At 44.9% G+C, this 20,712-nt stretch overlaps 1 protein-coding gene across 3 annotated transcripts in view; it reads right to left on the minus strand.

The window, feature by feature from the left end:
- Window positions 1-20,712, minus strand: part of LOC132818933 (2-5A-dependent ribonuclease-like) — a 50,239-nt gene that overhangs the window by 12,031 nt on the left and 17,496 nt on the right. For 2 of the 3 annotated variants that reach the window (XM_060830070.1, XM_060830069.1), the window contains exons 2-4: window positions 11,062-12,755; window positions 6,795-6,967; window positions 4,758-4,975 (exon numbers count right to left, since the gene is read on the minus strand). In XM_060830070.1, coding sequence (XP_060686053.1) covers window positions 4,758-4,975; window positions 6,795-6,967; window positions 11,062-12,730 — 2,060 coding nt within the window. In that variant the 5' untranslated portion in view covers window positions 12,731-12,755. Of the gene's footprint in view, window positions 1-4,757; window positions 4,976-6,794; window positions 6,968-11,061; window positions 12,756-17,386; window positions 17,448-20,712 lie in introns of those variants that run through there. The other variant, XM_060830071.1, reaches the window with a different exon arrangement.

The raw sequence follows: 20,712 nt of genomic DNA on the forward strand, positions 1-20,712 counted from the left end.
CTTATGAAGGGCTTATGCCCGAAACGTCGAATTTCCTATTCCTTGGATGCTGCCTAACCTGCTGTGCCTTAACCAGCAACACATTTTCAGCTGTGATCTCCAGCATCTGCAGACCTCATTTTTTACTAGAAACATACATAGCCAACATAGAAGATAGGAATAGAAGGAGGCCAGTCGGCCCTTTGAACCTGCTCCACCATTCGCCACGATCATGGCTGATCATCCAACCCAACAGCTAATCCTGCTTTCTCCCCATAACCTTTGATCCCATTCGCCCCAAGTGCTATACCCAGCCACCTCTTGAATACAGTCAATGTTTTGGTATCAACTACTTCCTGTGGTAACGAATTCCATAGGCACATCACTCCTTGGGTGAAGAAATGGGTCTGGGTGGGTTGCTCTTCGGAGGGTTAATCTGGACTTGTTGGGCTGAAGGGCCTGTTTCCACACTATCAGTAATCTAATCTAAATGTCTCCTCACCTCTGTACTAAATGGACTACCCTGAATCCTCAGACTGTGAACCCTAGTTCTGGACACACCCACCATCGGGAACATCCTCCCTGTACCTACATTGTCCAGCCCTGTCAGAATTTTATAGGTCTCTCTCAGATCCATCCTCATTTGTCTGAACTCCAGCGAAAGCAATCCTAACCCAGTCAATCTCTCCTCATACGTCAGTCCCCACCATCTCCGGAATCGGTTTGGTAAACCTTCGCTGCACTCCCTCGAGAGCAAGAGCATCTTCCCTCTGAAAAGGAGACCATAACGACACACAATACTCCAGCTGTGGGCTGTATTTTGTGTACATATTTATGTTTTGTGTGTATTTGTGGTTCTGTGTATATTTCTGTCTATTTATGTGGATGTGTGTGTGTGTGTGCTCTGTGTGTATTCTTGAGTTCTGTGCAGATTTGTGTAAATCCGTGTGCTCTGTGTGGATGGTTCCTAGGTTGAATATTTATGTCAGGTAACGGATAGCCAACTCTGTTGCTGTTAATCATCGTCCATTGCTCATTTTTGCCTCACTTGCCAAGTTTAGTCTCAACAGAAATACAATCAGATATCTTCATGTTAAATGGCTTAAATCACATAGAACACCAGCTCTTTAATATCCTGAAATGAAGGTCTACTATAGACTCAGCATACAGTCAGAGATATACAGCATGGAAAGAGACTTTTCGGTCCAACCCATCCATGCCGACCAGATATCCTAGATTAATCTAGTCCCATTTCCCAGCAGTTGGCCCATATCCCTCTGAACCCTTCCTATTCATAAACCCCTCCAGACGATTTTTAAGTGTTGTGACTGTACCAACCTCCGCCATTTCCTCTGACAGCTCATTTCATGCATTTGAAAAAGTTGCCCCTTAGGTCCTTTTTAAATCTTTCCACTCTCACCTTTAACCTGTGCCCTCTATTTTCGGACTCCCTCATGCTGGAGAAAAGACCTTGACTATTCACCCTATCCATGCCTTTCAAGATTTTATAAACCTCTACAAAGGGTTGAGAGAAGTTTATAACCCCTTTTTAGCCTCAGCCTCTGACACTCTAGGGAAAACAGCTTCACCTATTCAGCCTCTCCCTATTGCTCAAACCCTCCAAATGTGGCAACATCCTTGTAAATCATTTTTGAACTATTTTAAGGTTCACAACATTTTTCCAATAGAAGGAAAACAAGAATTGAGTGCAGTATTCCAAAAGTGGCCTAACCAATGTCCTGTACAATCATAATGTTACATCCCAACTCCTGTTGTCAATGTACTGACCAATAAAGGCAAGTCGACGAAATGCCTTCTTCATGACCCTGACTACCCGTGACTCTGAAAGGATCAATAATAAGAGTACTTAAGGCACTGTTAAATCTGCCTGAATTGATCGATAGACTGTCTATATTGAAGAAACAAGGAGTAGCTGAAGCATTTGATGTGTTTTAGTAGGAAGCCGGAGAAGTGATTGAGGGAGAAGGGAACACAGTGTAATGATGTTAGATTCAGACAAGGAAAGATTAAACTAGACTCGAAGGGAGCACAAACACCAGCCTCATCCGATACAAATGTTGTCACGTTCTATCTGAAGTTGTTGATTACAATCAAGCCTGTTGTGCAAGGCTGTCTGAAACCAGCTGTACTTAATCCAGATGAGCAGCAGATGGAGTTTAATTCCGATAAATGTGAGGTGTTGCGTTTTGGAAAGACAAATCAGGGTAGGAGTTAATGATAAGGTCCTGGGGTGTGTTGCCAAACGAAGACACCTTGGGAGCAGGTTCATAGTTCCTTGAAGGTGAACTCACAGGTAGACAGGATAGTGAAGAAGGCGTTTGGTACACCTGCCTTTATTGGTATAGGAATTGGGATGTCATTTTATAGCTGTACAAGATCACTTTTAGAATACTGCATTCAATTCTGGTTTCCCTGCTATAGAAGGGTATTGTTATACTTGAACAGGTGAAGAAAAGCTTTACAAGGATGTTGCCAGGTTTGGAGGACTTGAACTACAAAGAGAGGCTGAATAGGCTGGGGCTATTTTCCCTGGAGCGTCAGAAGTCGAGGGGTGACCTCAGAACTTTATAAAATTGTAAGGGACGTGGATAGGGTAAATAGAAAAGGTCTTTTTTCACGTGAGTGAGTCCAAAACTAGAGGGCATAGGTTTAAGGCGAGAGGGGCAAGATTTAAAAGGGACCTATGGGGCAACTGTTTCACGCATGAGCTGCCAAAGCAAGTGGTGGAGGTAGCTGGTACAATTACACCATTTAAAAGGCTTCTGAATGGATACACCAATAGGAAGGGTTTAGAGGGATATGGGCCAAATGCTGGCAAATGGGACTAGATTAATTTATGATATTTGGTCAGAATGGATGAGTTGGACAAAGGGTCTGTTTCCATGCTGTACATCTCTATGACTCTATGTTAAAGTGAGGCCCTGACTGGATGGAGGTTTACTCACTGAGCTGGGAGATTCATTTCCAGACATTTTGTCACCCTACTAGGTAACATCTTCAGTGGGCCTCAGGCGAAGCAGTGTACATGATTCCTACTTTCTATTTATATATTTGGGTTTCTTTGGGTTGGTGATGTCATTTTTCTGTGTGATATCATTTCCTGTTCTTTTTCTCAGGGGATGGCAGATGGGGTCTAATTCAATGCGTTTGTTGATAGAGTTGGAACGCCATGCTTCTGGGAATTCTCGTGCATGTCTCTGTTTGGCTTGTCCTAAGATGGTGTGTCCTAGAATTATGGCATCCTAACCGGAACTCTAACAACAAACACATTGAGTTAGACCCCATCCGTCACCGACCTGAGAAAAAGAATAGGAAACCCAAAGAAACCCAAACATATAAACAGAAAGTAGGAATCATGTACACTGCTTCACTTGAGGCCCACTGAAGATGTTACCTAGTAGGGTGATGAAACGTCTGGAAATGAACCTCCCAGCTTAGCGAGCAAACCTACATCCAGAACTTCAACCTGAGCTGCAAGTCTTCTCAAAACTGATTGAAACCCTGGCTACCTGCTAATGTGCATGTGAAAAATCCTGTATTAATACGGCAAAGAGCAAGGTGAATAATCCATGGTGTACTGGCCATTATTCTTCCCTCAATCAATATCACAAATACCAGATTGTCCAGTCATTGTCCCACTGCCGTTTGTGGGATTTTGCTGTGTACAAACTGACTGCCGGGTTTCTTACAACAGTGACAACACTTGGGAAAAGTGCACTTGGTAGTTTGAAAAGTTCTAGATACATGGAAGCCTTTTTCCTTTTCTTTAGGGCAGAGATAAGAAGAACTATCTTTGCCCAGAGAGTGGTCAGCCTGTGGAATTCTGATTGACAGAAAGCCGTCGAAGCCAAAACATTGAACATTTTCAAGAAGCAGTTCAATATAGTTCTTAGGGCTAAAGGGATCAAAGGGAATGGGGAGAAAGCAGGAACAGAGTTTGATGATCAATCCCTGAGGGCACTGTGCATCAACCCACAACACATGGCTCCAGCGGTTCAAGAAAGCAGTTCACCCCCACCTTCTCAAGTGTCAACTAGAGACCGGCAATAAATGCTAATCAGCCAGTGATGGCCACATCCTACAAATAATAAGAAAATGGTCAGCCATGGTCATATTGAAGAATGGAGCAGACTCAAAGGGCTGAATGGCCTCATCCTGCTCCTAGTTTCAATGTTTCAAGAAAGTGAGGATTCTGGGTAAGGGAAAACTGTGTCAGATGATGTCTTAGGAGTTTAGAAGGTACAAAGTGAGAAACTTCAAAGCAACCCTGACCATAGCAAAACCAATAAAGAGGGAGCTGGCAAAAACCATGTATCGGGAAAGGATCACGTCAAGGATTACATCAGGACTGCTTGAAGGGACAAATCCTTCACTCAGAGTCATAGAGTACAAAAACAGACCCCTCGGTCAGACCGACCATGCCAAACTAAACTACTCCCACCTGCCTGTGCTCGGCCCATACCCCTCCATACATTTCTTATCCATGTACTTAATCAAATGTCTTTTAAATGTTGTAACTGTACCCGCATACACCACTTCCTCTGGAAGTTCATTCCACACACGACCCACTCTCTATGTAAAGAGGTTGCACCTCATGTCCCTTTTAAATTTTTCTCCTCTCTCCTTAAAAATAAGCTCCCCAGTCTTGAAAGTTCCCACGTGATTTTATAAACCTCAATACGTCAATCTCCTGTACTTCTCCACATATAAGGATGTCTATAAACACCAGTCTTTCTTAACATTCTCCAAAGACTTACTCCAGATCTTTCCACAGTAGTGGATGGTGTTCAATCTCAGTGAGTGTCGCTCTCTGCTCTGCTGGTGCTAACAGGCACTCCACAAAATCTCTGGCTTCAGCATTCTTCAGGTCACAAAGACTGTCATCGAAAGAGGGGTTATTCTCAAGTTCATCCTTCTTACTCCCGTAGACGTCCTTCCCACCAGACACGACAAAGTGTAAGAGGCGTCCTAGTGCCTGTCTCATAAACAGAACAACTTTAACGGAAAAAATACACAGTCGTCCGGACCCTGGCTTCACAAACATACCATTCAGGTAACATTTTAGAAATTAATCTGTTTTGATTAATTTCTAAACAAAGCTTTTCAATACACTCAGGTACATGTGACAATAAATCAAATCAAAATTCTCTCAATTTTTTGGTTTGAAATTTTTGGTGAGCACCCAATATTCTCTCGAGTTCAGTGTCGTTCCTTGTAAATGGTGCCTCCTGGGCCCAATGCCCAGGAGGTTGCCTTTCCTGCCCTATATCTGGTGATGTGATCAGGGAGGGCTGCTGTAAATAGTGAGCCGAATCCTGCACTGCGATTTCACACATGCCCTCATGGACTGCTCCCTGAAAGTGACCCTACCCCGTTCCTTCATGGCCCACAGCAGGGTACTGAGGCCGATTGCGGAGTACAGTCCATGACCACTGCTGTTAGGATCTACAAATTCAGTGGTGGAGCCAGCTATCCTCCGAGACCGATATAAAAACAAAAATTGCGAGAGAAACTCAGCAGGTCTGGCAGCATTTCTGGAGAGAGAAATACAGAGTTTTCACTCTTCTTTGAAATTTACATCCTTCAGAAACTCAGTTCTGAAGAAGAGTCCCACAAGACTCGAGACATTAATTCTCTTTCTCCCTCCACAGATGCTGCCAGACCTGCTGAGTTTCTCCAGTATTTTTCTTGTTATTATTTCAGATTTTCATCATCTGCAGAATTTTGCTTTACCCTCCCAGGTCACATGACTCTGTTCCAAAACGTTACCTGCCGGAAAACCTCAAAGACATGGGGAGAATGTGCAAACTCCACACAGACAGTCACCCGAGGCTGGAATCGAACCTGGGTGCCTGGCACTGTGAGGCAGCAGTGCTAACCACTGAGCCACCGTGCCACTCCACCTTCTACAAATTTCACTGAGATGTGGGGCAGCAGAGGCTTAGTGGTGTTACTAATCGAGTAACAGACCCAAGTAATGCTTGGAGGAGCATTTGGAGACTCTGGGTCTATACTCAGAGTTGAGAAAGATGAGGGGGAACCTTTTTGAAACTCATTGCTACAGAGGGCTGTGGAGGCCAAGTCACTGACTGTATTGAAGACACATTCTTGATTGGTAAGGGGATCATGGGTTACAGGAAGGACACAGGAGAATGGGATTGAGAAAAACATATCAGCCATGATCAAACAATGGAGCAGACGCAATGAACCCAAATGGCCTAATTCTGCTCCTATATCTTATGTCCTGGAATTTGAATTCAATAAAAATCTATTGATGACCATGAGTCTGCTTCCCATTGTCAGGAAAAACCCATCTGGTTCACTAATATCCTTTCGGGAAGGAGAGCTGCCATCCTTACCCATCTGGCTTATTTGTGATTCCAGAGCCACAGCAATGTGGTAACCCCTCTCAGAAATGGCGGAGCAAGGGATTCCATTGTGGCAATCGCTACAAAGGAGAAAAGGAATGGAAATGGATGGGCCGCCAATTCAGGAACCAGAAACAACATGGATTACAGCGGTTCAGGAAGGCAGCTGAACACAGTCTTTCCAAGGGGTGAAGAGGAGTGAGCAATAAACGCTGGCCCAGCCAGTGATGCCCACGTGCAACAAATGAATTTTTAAAAAAAAGTTCAGCTTCTTCCCTCACTATCTCTCCACAGCCTTGAAAACTGAACTTAGCATTATCTGGCCAAATCCATTGCCAATGCCTGATTTACCCAGTCTCCCTTTGATTCGTCCAGACCCTTCAATCTCATCCCTCAAGAGAGAAAACAAGTCACCACAGTGTGGACCTGCACGTCTGCTTTGAACAGCTCATCCTCAGTGAACGTTGCCTTTGGCAAGTGTTCCAGTTTCTGCAGGATTTCTGAGGCTTCCCAGGTTCCAGGGCAAATCGGCAAAGCTGGGTTCTTATCAAAATGCACACTCTTATCGAAGTCTGCCAGGCGAAAATTTTCTTCAACATCTGGAGAAAATCAAACCATTTTATTGCTCATATCTCTGCCCAGACACACAGCAAAAAGGCTCCAAACCAGTTTTAAACATATCCATCCATAAATCCATTCACTTTCAAACACAATTTGGAATTCTTGGTGTTTCAAATTCATCCATTCCACACAGGTCAGAGTTCCAGTGGCCTTACACTGAGTGGTGGTTTCATGTTGACACTTTTCAGGGTTTAAGAAGCTGAGTAAACCCACGAAGGAGTAAGGAATAGATGGTGTTGCTGATGTTGAGATGAAGTAGGATGGGAGCAGTCTGAACTTTAGCTTCTAACGTGACCCAGCTGGGTGCAATGATCAGTACCTGAGCTGTGTGCTGTGCTATTGTTAGGGGTGGTGAACTGTTGAACTATACATAAGTCACTTGGAGCTTGGTCTTCCAGACACAAATGCCATCTTTCACAGGACACTAAAATGTGGAAGTGTTGTGAACAGTGAGGAGGCTAGTGTAGAACTTCAAATAGGTCTTAGTCAAGTTGGTCACATGAGCAGACAAGGGGCAGATGAAATTTGATAGCGTGAGTTGTGAAGTGATTCCATTGATACAATTAATGTGGAGAGCCAATGTCGGGATTTTCCCTGCTTCGAGCGACATGGACAATGGCAGGAAAGCTTGGAAAACATTAACTAGCAAAAGGTCCCATTTCCTGACCAAGCGTTGAATGATGAGACACTCATTAGTGAGTGGCAAAAGGCTTATTTAATGCACATTCACTTTCTCACTTAGCCTCCTGATATACAGTTTCCCATTCTCCATCTGCCCCATGGAACATGGACAGGAGTAATTCTCGGTGTGCTAAAAGCAGTATTCTGGTGACTTCAGCTCACCACTTTCTTGTCTAACCATCCATCTCATACTACCCTTCCCCCCATATCTCCCCCCCACCCACCCACAATCCTGCACATCCACTCCCACGCACCCCTTGTTTCCTAGTCCCACAACCTCAATCCCCCACTTCTATCACCTCCGCCCATCGCTCCAGTCCCCCACTCCCTCAACCCCTGAATCCACTAATCCCCACTCCCACACCCGTTAATCTACCACGCACACCCACTCCCTCCAATATTCCACCTCACTTTCCTACTCCCACCCCTACCCATTCACCGTCCTCCCATCATCACTCCCACATCGCAATACTCTCCCCCCTCCCACTATCGAGCCGGAGTACTTAATGATTTGTGTGTTGCGAGAATATGTTGTATACATAAAGAAGTGAGTTTAAGAGGATACCACAAGAAACCTTGTTAGGGCTCATGGAGGAAAACCCTCCGTGAAATATGGTAAACTTTACACTTTAAAGAACAGAATCCCTATAGCGTAGAAATAGGCCATCAGCCCAACAAGTCCACACCAATTCTCCGAAGACCATCCCACGCAGATCTTACTCTATCTCTGGAACACTGCATTTCCCATGGTTAATCCACACCTAATTTACCCATCCGTGGATACTATAGACAACTTAGCATGGCCAATTGACCTAACCTGCACATATTTGGATCTGAGAGGAAACTGAAGCACACAGAGGAACTCACGCAGACTCAGGGAGAATGTGCAAACTCCACACAAGCTTCCTGGCAAAACTTTGATATACAACAACCTTGTATACGGAGGTGAATGTGCCACTAATTGAGCTAATGCTGATCCCCACGCACAAGGAGAGAGAAAAACATGTTCAGCCAGTGAGTGGTTAAGGTGTGGAATGCACTGCCTGAGAGTGTGGTGGAAGCAGCTTCAATTTAAACATTCCGAAGGGACTGAGACTGTTATTTGAAAAGGAACAATGTGCAGGTGACAGGGAGAAGGCAGGAGAATGACACTCAGTGATTTGCTCAGAGAGGATGTGTGGAATGGCATCCGTGCGCACTGTAACAATTCTGTGAGGCTTTGAAAGGCACTAAAAGAAATGTAAGCTGTACGTTTGTTTTCCTCAGTCAAGTACCTGTCAGAAATCCTTAAAGTAAACTCAAGTAAAATCCTGTCAATTTTACAAGAACCCACAATCACCTCCTGTTGCCTCACAGCCTTAGCATTTAGATCATTCAATCTTTTAAAGACAGGATGGATAGGCTGAGAGTTTTTTTTCCCACTGGAGGGTAGGAGGTTGAGAGATGATCTTATAGAAGTTTTTAAAATCATGAGGGGTATAGGTAGACTTAATGGTTAGTGTGTCTTTTCCCTAGGGTGGGGGACTTCAAAGTGAGGGGGCACATGTTTAAGGTGAGAGGAGAGAGACTTCAAAAACACATGAGGGACAAATTGCTTACATAGAGGATGGTTCATGTGTGTAGAATAACCTACTGATGAAGTGGTGGATGTGGGCACACTCACAATGTTTAAAAGACAGTGGGATAAGTCCATGAACAGGAAGGGTTTGGAGGGATACGGGACTAGTTTAGTTTGGAATCATGTTCATCATGGACTGGTTGGACTGAAGGGTTTGTTTCAATGCTGTATGACTCGATGACACCTCCTTTATTCTTGCACATCTCCTCTTTCTGCAGTTATTTAAAAGCTGCTCATTGTTAATCTCTCCTAATTCTGACAAAAGGTATTCGAATTAAAATGTTAACTCTGTTTCACTTTCCACAGATGCTAATTCTCTCTGCTGAATAGTTCCAGCATTTTCCTCATTATATTAACACTGGTTAATAAGATAGAGGAGACCGCCTCTACAAATGGACACAGATTGAAACTGTTGTTGGCCCCTGAGTATTGCAATGCCTCATCACGAGCACCAAGACATCACTTTGCTGATGGGAAGAAGGACACTACCTGTGAGATCCTTCATGATTGTTTGGTCCGTCTGTGCCTCCACATGCTGCCCTCAAAGTGGCTGCATTGACAAAGAAACTTTTTGTCTATTCATTCATGGGATGAGGGCATCGCTGACCAATCTGACATTTATTGCCCATCCCTAATTGCCCAGAGGGCAGTTAAGAGTTAACCACATTGCAGTTGGTCTGGAGTCACATGTAGGCCAGACTGGGTAAGGATGGCAGATTCCTTCCCTCAAGGACATTAGTGAACCAGATGGATTTTTCCAACAGTGGACAATGGACTCATGGTCATCATTAGACTCTTAATTCCAGATTTTACTGAGTTCAAATTGCACCATCTGCCATGGCAGGATTCAAACCCAGGTCCCCAGAATATTACCTGAGACTCTGGATTAACAGTCTGGACATAATGCCACTAGGCCAGTGCCTCACACAATTCCTGCTGGAATGTGTGTTTGCAAAGTAAGTCTGGAGAAAGATGCAGTGTTTGTGTCGAGGTTCGTCCCGAGCAGCTCTGTGACATGTATCTGTGCCCTACGGTCTGTTCCTTGGGACGCACACCGAGACAGACACTGACTGCACCTGGAGGACCACCAACTCAGTGAAAGATGCTCTTCAAAACATATTGGTCTTCCAGAGCAAGGAGTTGACCCTGTCCAAATGTTGCAGACTGGCACATTCCAAGGTCCAGAACTACGTACTGAGGGATGAACTAAAGCTTGGGGCAGCTGCCATCAAGGCACAGTGGGGGAGGACCACCAACTAAGGTCTCTCTGCTGAACTTAAATGGGGTTCATTCAGTTATCAGACCCTCCCGGTGCCTCAAACGTATATAAATGTAATCTTATATATGTAACAAATGCCTTGCTGGATAGAATCAAACATCAATGTTTCTTTTGTTTCTTCATAAGCTATTGCAGAGAAACAAACTGCTTTAGTGACTATGTATGTATATAAAGATTTTTTTATTAATAAAACATTTTTGAAATTGAAAAAAGCTGCTACTCCTGCTGAGTGTTTTCATATCCTGTCTTTGCTGAAGGTAGCAATCTGCAATATTTGACCCTGTAATTTTTGGGTGAGGTAGCGTGTGCTTATAACGTGTATCTCGGTAAATTTATGCTTATGAAAGTCTTGAAAAGATTAGTTCCATGTCCAACCTCCACACCCAGACCAGAACACAAAGAATCGAACATTTGAGCAGCACAAAGAACTTAACTGAGGACACCCCAGAATTTACCACTGTCCGAAATATATGAAAATGTTTAAGAGTTGTTACCTCTGAGGACATTTGTTGGATGCAAATCCCGGTGAGCAAATTTAACCTTGTGCAAAATCTGAAGAGCCTGAACCAACTGCTTCATTATTTTAGGGGCGTCGCTTCGTATTTTGTCCGGCCACTTGCTCACACATTCCTCAAGGTTATACTCGCAGAGATCCAGGCACAGGTAATCACAGAAATCATCGCTTTCACAATAACGGAGGGTCGCGAAGCGACTGCTGCCGCTGATTTTGGGATCACGGAGGCAATCCAATTCTCTGTTGGCTGCCTCGACACCTTTCCTGTGACACTTCACTGCCACTTCGATCTCATTGTTAAAGAACCCGAGGTAGACCTCCGTCGCGCTGCGTTCTCCTGTAATTTTATAATCCGGGATTCTGGATAGTTTCAGCTTCCCAATGGGGTCACGGGGCTCCACCTGCAGTTTCCGCAGGCTCTCTTTCCAGCGTACGCTGTGCTCCTTCCATCTTGAAGGAGGTCTTCCTTCATTGGGGGCCACCTTCTCTGCCCCATGCTTAATCAGCACGTTTTTTGTTTTATTGTCATACTTCCTTATGGCTATCCTTAACGGCGTGTCCCCGCGGTTGTTCGCGCGGGATACATCAGCCCCCCTCTTACACAGCATCTCTGTCAACGAGGTATCCTGGTTTTCCACAGCTGCGAGCAGGGCCGTCTGGCCTGAACGGTCTTGTGCGTTGATGTCCGTGCAATCACTCTCCAGCAGAAGTTTAGCCACCCTGGGCATCTTCTTCTCGACTGCAAGGATCAGTGGCGTTTTCCCCTCGGCGTCCTGAAGATTGAGATCCTGGGTGCACTTCACCAGCTGTTCCAACAGGGGCCTTCGGAGGGTACACCTGCTCAAGGCGACACTCAGGGGCGTGTTGTGATTTCTGTCCATGGCATTAACATCTGCTCCCCGTTTCAACAGAGCCTCCACGACCTCCTCGTTGTCCCTCTCCAAGGCGTGGAGCAGTGGCGTCTTGCGGATGTTGTCGAACGCATTGACATCGGCGCGCATTTCATCCAACAGGATCTCGACAATGTCCTTGCGGCCTTTCATCACGGCGTCAATCAGGGCTGTCTTGCCGCCTTTGCCCACACTGGCCCGGGCGCCGGGCACTTGCCTGCCCTTGTTCACATCAGCGCGCTGCTGGAAGAGGAAGCGCAGCGCCTCCTCATGGCCGTACTGCGCCGCCTCCATGAGGGCGGTGAAGCCGTTGTGGTCCGCCTCGTCGATGGCCGCGCCCAAGGCGAGAAACCTCTTCAGCAGGCTCACGTTGCCCGTGATCGCGGCGACGATGAAGGGCGAGGCGCCATTCTTCTTCGGCAGCCCGGGCTCGGCCCCGTGTTGCAGCAGCAAGTCGGCCATGTCTTCATGGTCCGCTTGCACAGCGTTAAGCAGCGGCGACCATTGGTATTGCGGCTCCCGGTAGTTCACGTCCACTCTGTTGCTCGCAAGCAACTTCTTCATAATGTCGAGGTGACCTTTCTGCGCAACTTTACATAAAATGGAGCCAACCTCGTCAACACTGAGATTTTCCAAGGCGCCCTCGTCAATTAACTTCTCAGCCCGAGAGAGATCTGGATTGTTAGACTCACAGACACCTCGAAGCTCATCACCAAGTCTGGTCCCATCGACCATTTGTTCCTCTCCTTGTTCTGCCATTCTCGGTTGAAGTCCAGCTTCCTTCCTGTTGGGAAGGAAAAGCAAAACAATCAACTCTGCACTTCACGCCCTCACCTCACCCACCTCATCATTCAAATGCACTTTCATTTCCCTCATCTCAATGGCTCAGGGTTTCGCTGAAGCGATTTGTCATTCAGATCGTGCATCGTCGTGGGTCCTAACCCACAACTAGTTTCTTCAGAGAACATTCTTCACTATTTTGGCTCAACTCTCACAAACAGTTGAGCAGATCAAGGCAAAACATGGCGGGGTGATACAACTAATAGTCAGTCAGTGGGGATTGTTGCCAGACATGACGACCTTGGGATGCAAGTTCATAGTTCTTTGAAAAGCGGGAATCGCAAGTAGGCAGGGCAGTGAAGGAGGCACGAAAATAGAAGTAGCTGGAAAAGCTGAGCAGGTCTGGCAGCATCTGTGAAGAGAAATCAGAATTAATGTTTCGATTCCGGTGAACATCCCTCAGAACCGGAAGCGTTAACTCTGATTTCTCTTCACAGATGCTGCCAGACCTGTTGAGGTATTCCCAAAATTGCTGGTTTATAGCATCTGCAGTTCTTTTGGTTTTTATTCATGGAAGAAAGCGTTTGGTGCGCTTGCCTTGATTGGTCAGTGCGTTGAGTGTTGAGGTTAGACAGTCACGTTGCGGTTGTACAGGACATTGGTTAGGCCACTTTGGGAATACTGCGTTCATTCCTGATCTCCCTGCTATAGGAAAGATGTTGTTCAACTTGAAAGGGTTCAGAAAAGATTTACAAGGATGTTGCCAGGGTTGGATGGTTTGAGCTATTGGGACAGACTGAATAGGCTGGGGCCATTTTCCGTCAAGCATCGGAGGCTGAGGGATGCCCTTGTAGAGGTTTATAAAATCATGAATGACTGATAGGGTGAACAGCCATGGTCTTTGTCCCAGGGAAGGGGAGTCCAAAACTAGAGGGCTGAGAAAATATTTAAAAGGGATCGAAGGGGCAACTTTTTCACGCAGAGAGTGGTGCGAGTATGGAATGAGCTGCCAGTAGAAATGGTGAAGGCTAGTACAATTTCAACATTTAAAACGCATCTGGACAGGTACATGAATAGGAAGGGTTTACATGGATATGGGTCAAATGCTGGAAAATAGCACTGGATTAATTTTGTATGTCTGGTCACCATGGACACATTATGGACAGGTGCTGTATGACGCTATAACTCTGACTCTAAAACCTCACAGCACTTCCAACAAGTTCTTCATTTCAACATTGTTTCATCACCTCTCATTGAACTGTGTTATCTATTCTTGCGATGTGGGATTTGATGGCAAGACCAACTTTTCCTCCCCCTGTCCCTTGATAGTGAGCTACCTTCCTGAACCACTGGGATGCATCTGGGATCAGGTCACCTCAGGTACTTTTAGGGAGGGAGTTCTGGGACTTTGACCCAGTGACACTGAAGGGACAGCAATATAGTTCCCTGCGTCAGGATGGTGCATTACATGGAGGGGAACACTTGCTGCAGGGGACGCATTACCTTGTATCTATGGCCCATGTCCTTCCAGGAGGCAGTGGTCATGGACTTGGAAGGTGCTGAAATAGTCTTCAGTTAACATTTCCATGGTACCAGAAATGTAAAGGATCAGTAGGTACCTTAAAGTATTCAATCAGTACTTGTTCCAAGAGCAATCAGTCTTTATATTTGTGCAATGGTTAAGGATTAGGGAACCTCCCGGACCCTGTGCAGAAACCAATGACGATGAGAGGAAATATTTTACCAAAACAGGAGAAGGTGCCTTTGAAGCACTTTATGGTTTAAAAAAAAATCATGTTTTTAGGAATTTCCAGGCACTTCAAAATGGGAATACTAGAACCAGGAAATTGTCCCAAGGGATCACTTTCACTAGAATCCCAATCATTTTACCCTATTTTCCAGAAAACCTCCTGAAACTGCACGACATGCTGTATCACAGGATGGTTAAACTGTGATATTTCCATTGATATGAATGGATTAGATATTCCACACTGACTATTTGAGTGAAGTTGTTTTGAAGATTCATTCTCTTATCTGAGGGGGTGAACGGGAAGATCCAAATTTTCAAAGGATTCTTTAATGGGCTCCTTCATGTCTCTTCCTTAGGTATTTATAATTCAATTTTTGTCCATCAATTTTATGATTTGTTTTTAAATGTTAGTTGCCCCTTATCAGTTCAAGCCTGGAGATTCCAGGTCTTGCAGCATTTGAATGTGTACTGTTTCAGTATCTGAAGAATTGCGAATGGTGCTGAACATAGTGCAATCATCTACAAACACTTCTGACCTTATGATGGAGGGAAACTCATTGATGAAGCAGCTGAAATGGTTGGGCCTGGACACAACCCTGAGGAACTCCTGCAGAGATGTCCTGGAGCTTGGACAACTGACCTCCAACAACTACAACTATCTTCCGATGTGCCTGGTGTGACTCCAGCCAGTGGAGAGTTTGACCCAGTACCCAGTTTTGCTTGGGCTTTTTGATGCCACAGAATCAGAGGCTGGTGTGAGTTTAGAATTTCCTGGACTGTAAGGGCCTTGGAGACAAGAGGCAGGATCACAGAATATTTTTACAATGGGGTACACAGATCATTAGCTGGAGGAATTAATGGTCATTCAGGGTTGATGAGAATGTGGAAATCAAAACACAAATGGCAGAAGGCTGGAGGGGCCATGTAATCTAATTCTGCTCCTGTATCATAACAGCCAATCACTTTGCTGTTGGTTTGGAGTCACACATCGGTCAAGACCAGGCAAGGATGTCAAATTTCCTTCCCTTTTAAGGAAATGATAATCATAGAATTCCCTACAGTGTGTAAGCAAGCCATACCTACCCTCTAAAAAACATCCCACCCAGACTCACCCCTCCCCCCAACCCTGAATTTCCTATGGCTAATCCACCTAGCCCACACATCCCTGGACACTACGGACAATTTAGCATGGCCAATCTACATAACCACATCTCTGGAACGTGCAAATGCCACATAGCCAGTTGCCTGAGGGTGGAATTGAACCCGGGTCGCTGGTGCTGTGAGGCAGCAGTGCTGACCACTGAGCCACCATGTTGCTCAACAATTAGTAATGCTGATTGCTGTAAAAACCTATCAACTCATGGTCATCATTGGACTCACTTTTTAACCCCATCTGCCAGAGAAGGATTTGAACCAGTGCCCCCACAGCATTAGTCTAAGCCTCTGAAATATTTGTTAGTGATAGTGTCAACATACTACGAGGACTGACCCCAAACATCGAGCTACTTCCCCATTACCTCTCCTCCCCTCCCCCCCACCTACCTCTCACAAACTGGCCAATAATGTCAGCATCACACCCACCTCTCTACTACACATTAAAGGCAAGGATGGTGTGGTGAATTTCCAATCAGGTTGTAGTCCCACCCTTCCTAAGAATCAGTTTTAACAATAGTGAGCCAGGGATGAAGGGCTCTAATCTCACGGAGAGACATTGAGCAGATCAACTAAAGAGTTTTGGAATTGAAGAACAAGGGATTAGGAAATGACAGAATAATGCAGGAATCTAATTCGGAAAATGTGCCGTCATGTTTGGGAAGCAGAAACAAGGGAATACACAATTAACGTCAAAGATCTAAGAAATGCATTAACATGAAACAGCTTATCCACAGAGCCCTGAAAATAGCAAGATAGATAGACAAGTGAAAGTATACAAATTATAGACCGGGAGAGGGGGGAGGTAATGTCAGAGCCATTTCACGCGTATCTAAGACATATATTTCTGTATGAACGGAACACAAACTCTCTTGAACGTGGTTTGAAGAAATCGAAATGCAAATGGAACATGTACAGTAATTCGATTGCCAGAATCATTGTTCTTGGGGCTTTGGTCTCAGCTTCACTGTGTACAGCTTCCGGTCACCACATTCCAGGAAAGTAGTGAACAAACTGCACCCCTCTTAAATGTTGGAGATTAGACCATTCCAAATGCAAATAGGATTTAATGAAACAACCTCTGTCATTTCCATCCCAGTCAGATCACAAGAAGGAAAAGACATGTCCAGGTTTAAAACTCGCTCGGTTTGGCAGGTTAACCCATTTGCTTCCTGCCCACAAATTTAACCTTTAGTTCACTTTGTTTGACATGGTACAATAAGCACAAAATTGAAGTTCAGTGCGAGCCATTCATTAAGAGCACTGCATCAGGAAACGCGTCCTTTTTAAAACGCTTTCACTTTCTATAGCTCGTGAACAGCGAGCAAAGCAAGCTGAAATTAAAACAAAGACTGCAATATTCAGCTTATGAAATGGACCAACTAGTCTACTCAAACACCGCTTGTCCGACTCTCCTTGCCCTTATGCCATCTTCCAAAACAATAAACATGCGAGAGGCATGGATTTCGTGCAGCGGTGACCCTTGCAACGTTTCGTCTGCGTTCAGAAATGGGGTGTGGCTTTGTTTGCAATGCTGTGGAGTGCACTCTGATAGTCCTGCTTCCACCCCCTGCACATCAGGCGATACTGTTGAGGAAAACAGTAATGTTTCACAAGCGAGCGCGACTCAGAACGCTTCCTCTAAGTACAAGACAGCTCAGCAAAACACTTTCCTGTCCACTGTGGACGGCGTGGTTACCGAGAAACTATTGGGAAATGTCCAACGTGCTTACCTTTCAATAACAACCACAGAGTGAGTCAAAGCACTTCACAGCCGACTAAAAAAAACGTGTGAACACTGGCGATTGATGTAATCAAAGAGGTGTCCCTCACATTCTCAGGCCATTCTGCTCACCACCTCTGTGCTGGCTCTTTCCAGCAACTCTCCAATTAATCCCTTTCCGAAACCTTTCATAGAGTCATACAGCACGGAACAGACCTTTCGGTCCCATTGATCCACGCCGAATATATTCTGAAACTAAACTAGTCCCACCCGCCTACACTTGGCCCATATCCTTATTCAAATACTTATTCAAATGTCTTTTAAACCTGCATCCACCACTTCCTCTGGCAGTTTATTGCACACACTTATCACTCTGCATTAAAAAAAGTCGCCCATGTCCTTGTTTTTGTTTTTATGTGCGTATTTATTGAAAAAATCTTTACTCTTTTACAAAAAGAAAAAGTTATAAAAGTACAAAAATACAGAGAAATAGAAATAATACATTATTATATTACAGTAATGTTAACAATAAACTACTACTATTCTCCAGGATACAATTGTCTCATATTTACTTAACCCAAGTTAAAATAAACTCAAATTTAATGAAATAGAACTGACTTAAGTTATAATCCAATTAAAATAAGTTACACTACTTTCCACTACTCCACTCGCTGCCCCCGTCCACGGGAGCAACAATTATTATATCCATATTTACTTCCCGCAGGGTCCCCAGACCACCATATATGGCCCACACAAGTATATAAAGGCCCTAATCAGCACCACTGATAGATCCATGTCTGTGTAATTTAAAAAGGGCCACCATGTCTTATAAAGTCACTCTGTTCCATGGTGCACCATGGTATATAGTACTAACCGAGAGAGCACCCTTCTCTCTATTTCCAACTTGTTCAACTGAGCCAAGAGTGTAGTCTTCTTCTGTATATGATCCCTAACCCGAATGTATCAGAAAAGGCCCCTATTAGGAATCCCTGACTTAATTGGTTGAAATACATCAAGACCTCTCCCTCGAATAAATTTCCCAAATAGGAGATTCCCATGCTCTAAAGCCAGAGTCCATTGACCCCAGCCTAAATCCTGGGGGTCCCACGAATGGAGTGAATGGCGAAGTCTTAAGCAAACTGCCCTCACCCTGCCGCATTATCCTCCAGGCTTTCACCGTGTTTAAGATAATTAGGCTCTCACAGTGCTCATAAACAGTACATTGATAAGGGGACACCTCACCTGCGAGGCCTCAGCATCAAGCCATATCGACCTTGAGTCCTTACGCACTCAGTCACCCACATATGACAGCAGGGCACGTAATTGGTATTTCTTCAGATCTGGGAGATCCACTCCCCCATATCCTGCGGAAGTAGCAGCTTGGTACATTTAATTAGGGGGTGCGTATGACACCAAATAAAGGATCCAAGCCAACCGGTAAACCTGTGCTGCACCTGTCTGGGTTACAACAGCAGGAGCATCCTCATAAGAGCAGAGGAAGAACATTCATTTTAATCAGGGCTCTACAGACTAGCCATGATATTGGTAACCCCTCCCACCACTGCAAGTGGTTGGTTGATAGAAGACATTTCACCTGGAGATTGCAGTGTAGTTAAGCTGACGGTGGAGAAGAGAGGAACATGGAGGTAGAAATGGGAATTTTTATTTTTGGTTAGATTCAGGCCAGCGTCAAAGTACAACCCTGATCAACCTGAAGGAGTGGAAGAGGTTGTTACATTTAGCAGGGGTCACATTCCTATTCTGATCATGTGAACTCTTTGCCCAATAAACCACGTGACCCTTTTGAATAATCAAAATAACTCTTAAAGGCCTCAGCTGAAAGGTGGCGCCTACAATAGTGCAGCACTCCCCAAGTACTGTGCTGGCAGGGTCAGTGTGGATTATGTGATCACTCTCTGAACTGCAACTTGAATTCTCAAACTCCTGATTCAGAAGTGAGTGTACTACATACTGGGCAACAGCTTTCTCGATAAGTCATCTGATGTAGGCTGTCTGATTTAAAGTTTCACCATCGAGGTTGTTGATCATTCTGAAGCGCAAGGTGAATAGGTAGATAAGCAGATGTCCTCTTCTGCGGGGTAAAGGGTGGGAATGGATGTCAGTCCCAATGTTAAAGAAGCTCTGCCAATGTGGCTCAAAGCAGCTCGAGCAGAGGGGGTTTCCACCTCTGGTCCAATCCTGCAGGGAGGGGCAGTCACCCTGACAAAGAGACTGCTGCACACAGAGTTCACTGGCACGATAGATGATTCAAAGCAAGGCACTGTCTCCAATCTGAGACTGGTGAGGGCGTGGCACTTATGGCGGCAATGATGGACGATGGGCAAGACCATCCTGTGGTTGATGTCCTGAAAGTGTACAGACAAGGGATGTCTTTAATGCCGATGAAATCATACCCAGATCGCTCTTTCATGTTTAAAGATGAAATGCATCACAGCAGGAAGTGAAGTGAAGGAGCATGCCGCTGCTGTGGCCTGGGCCAATCCAATGCCAACACAGATGGCACTGAAAAGCAGCCATGTCCGGTGATGGGAAAGTCCAAGAGGTCACGTTGCTTTGTTAACATCGACCACTCACACAGTGAGAGGCCAACAAAACTGTCCAGAACACCCTCCAGCAGGAAAGAGGACACATTGTGTCAGTGGAAAAATTGAACATAGAGCACAGAACATTACAGCGCAGTACAGGCCCTTCGGCCCTCAATGTTGCACTGACCTGTGAAACCAATCTGAAGCCCATCCAACCTACACTATTCCATTATCATCCATATGTTTATCCAATTACCATTTAAATGACCTTAAATTTGGCAAGTTTACTACTGTTGCAGGCAGGACATTCCATGCCCTCACTACTCTGTGTAAAGAACCTACCTCTGGCATCTGTCCTATACCTATCACCCCTCAATTTAAAGCTATGTCCCCTCATGCTAGCCATCACCATCCAAGGAAAAAGGCTCTCACTGTCCACCCCATCTAACACTCTGATCATCTTATATGTCTCTATTAAGTTACCTTTCACCTTCTTCTCTCTAATGAAAACAGTCTCAAGTACCTCAGCCTTTCCTCATAAGACTTTCCCTCCATACCAGGCAACATCCTGGTAAATCTCCTCTGCACCCTTTGCAATGCTTCCACATCCTTCCTATAATGCAACAACCTGAACTGTATGCAATAATTTTTTTCCTTCAAGTTTTATGTTTATATTTATTACGGTGTTGGAGAAAAGAAACATTTGATTCAAAACCAACCAAATGAAGACAATAATTTAGCAAAGTTGTAAAATTGCGTTTGCCAGAACTGTCTTTTTTCTCAGCTTAGA

This window comes from Hemiscyllium ocellatum, chromosome 9 (genome assembly GCF_020745735.1).
Source record: "Hemiscyllium ocellatum isolate sHemOce1 chromosome 9, sHemOce1.pat.X.cur, whole genome shotgun sequence".
Classification (NCBI taxonomy): domain Eukaryota; kingdom Metazoa; phylum Chordata; class Chondrichthyes; order Orectolobiformes; family Hemiscylliidae; genus Hemiscyllium; species Hemiscyllium ocellatum.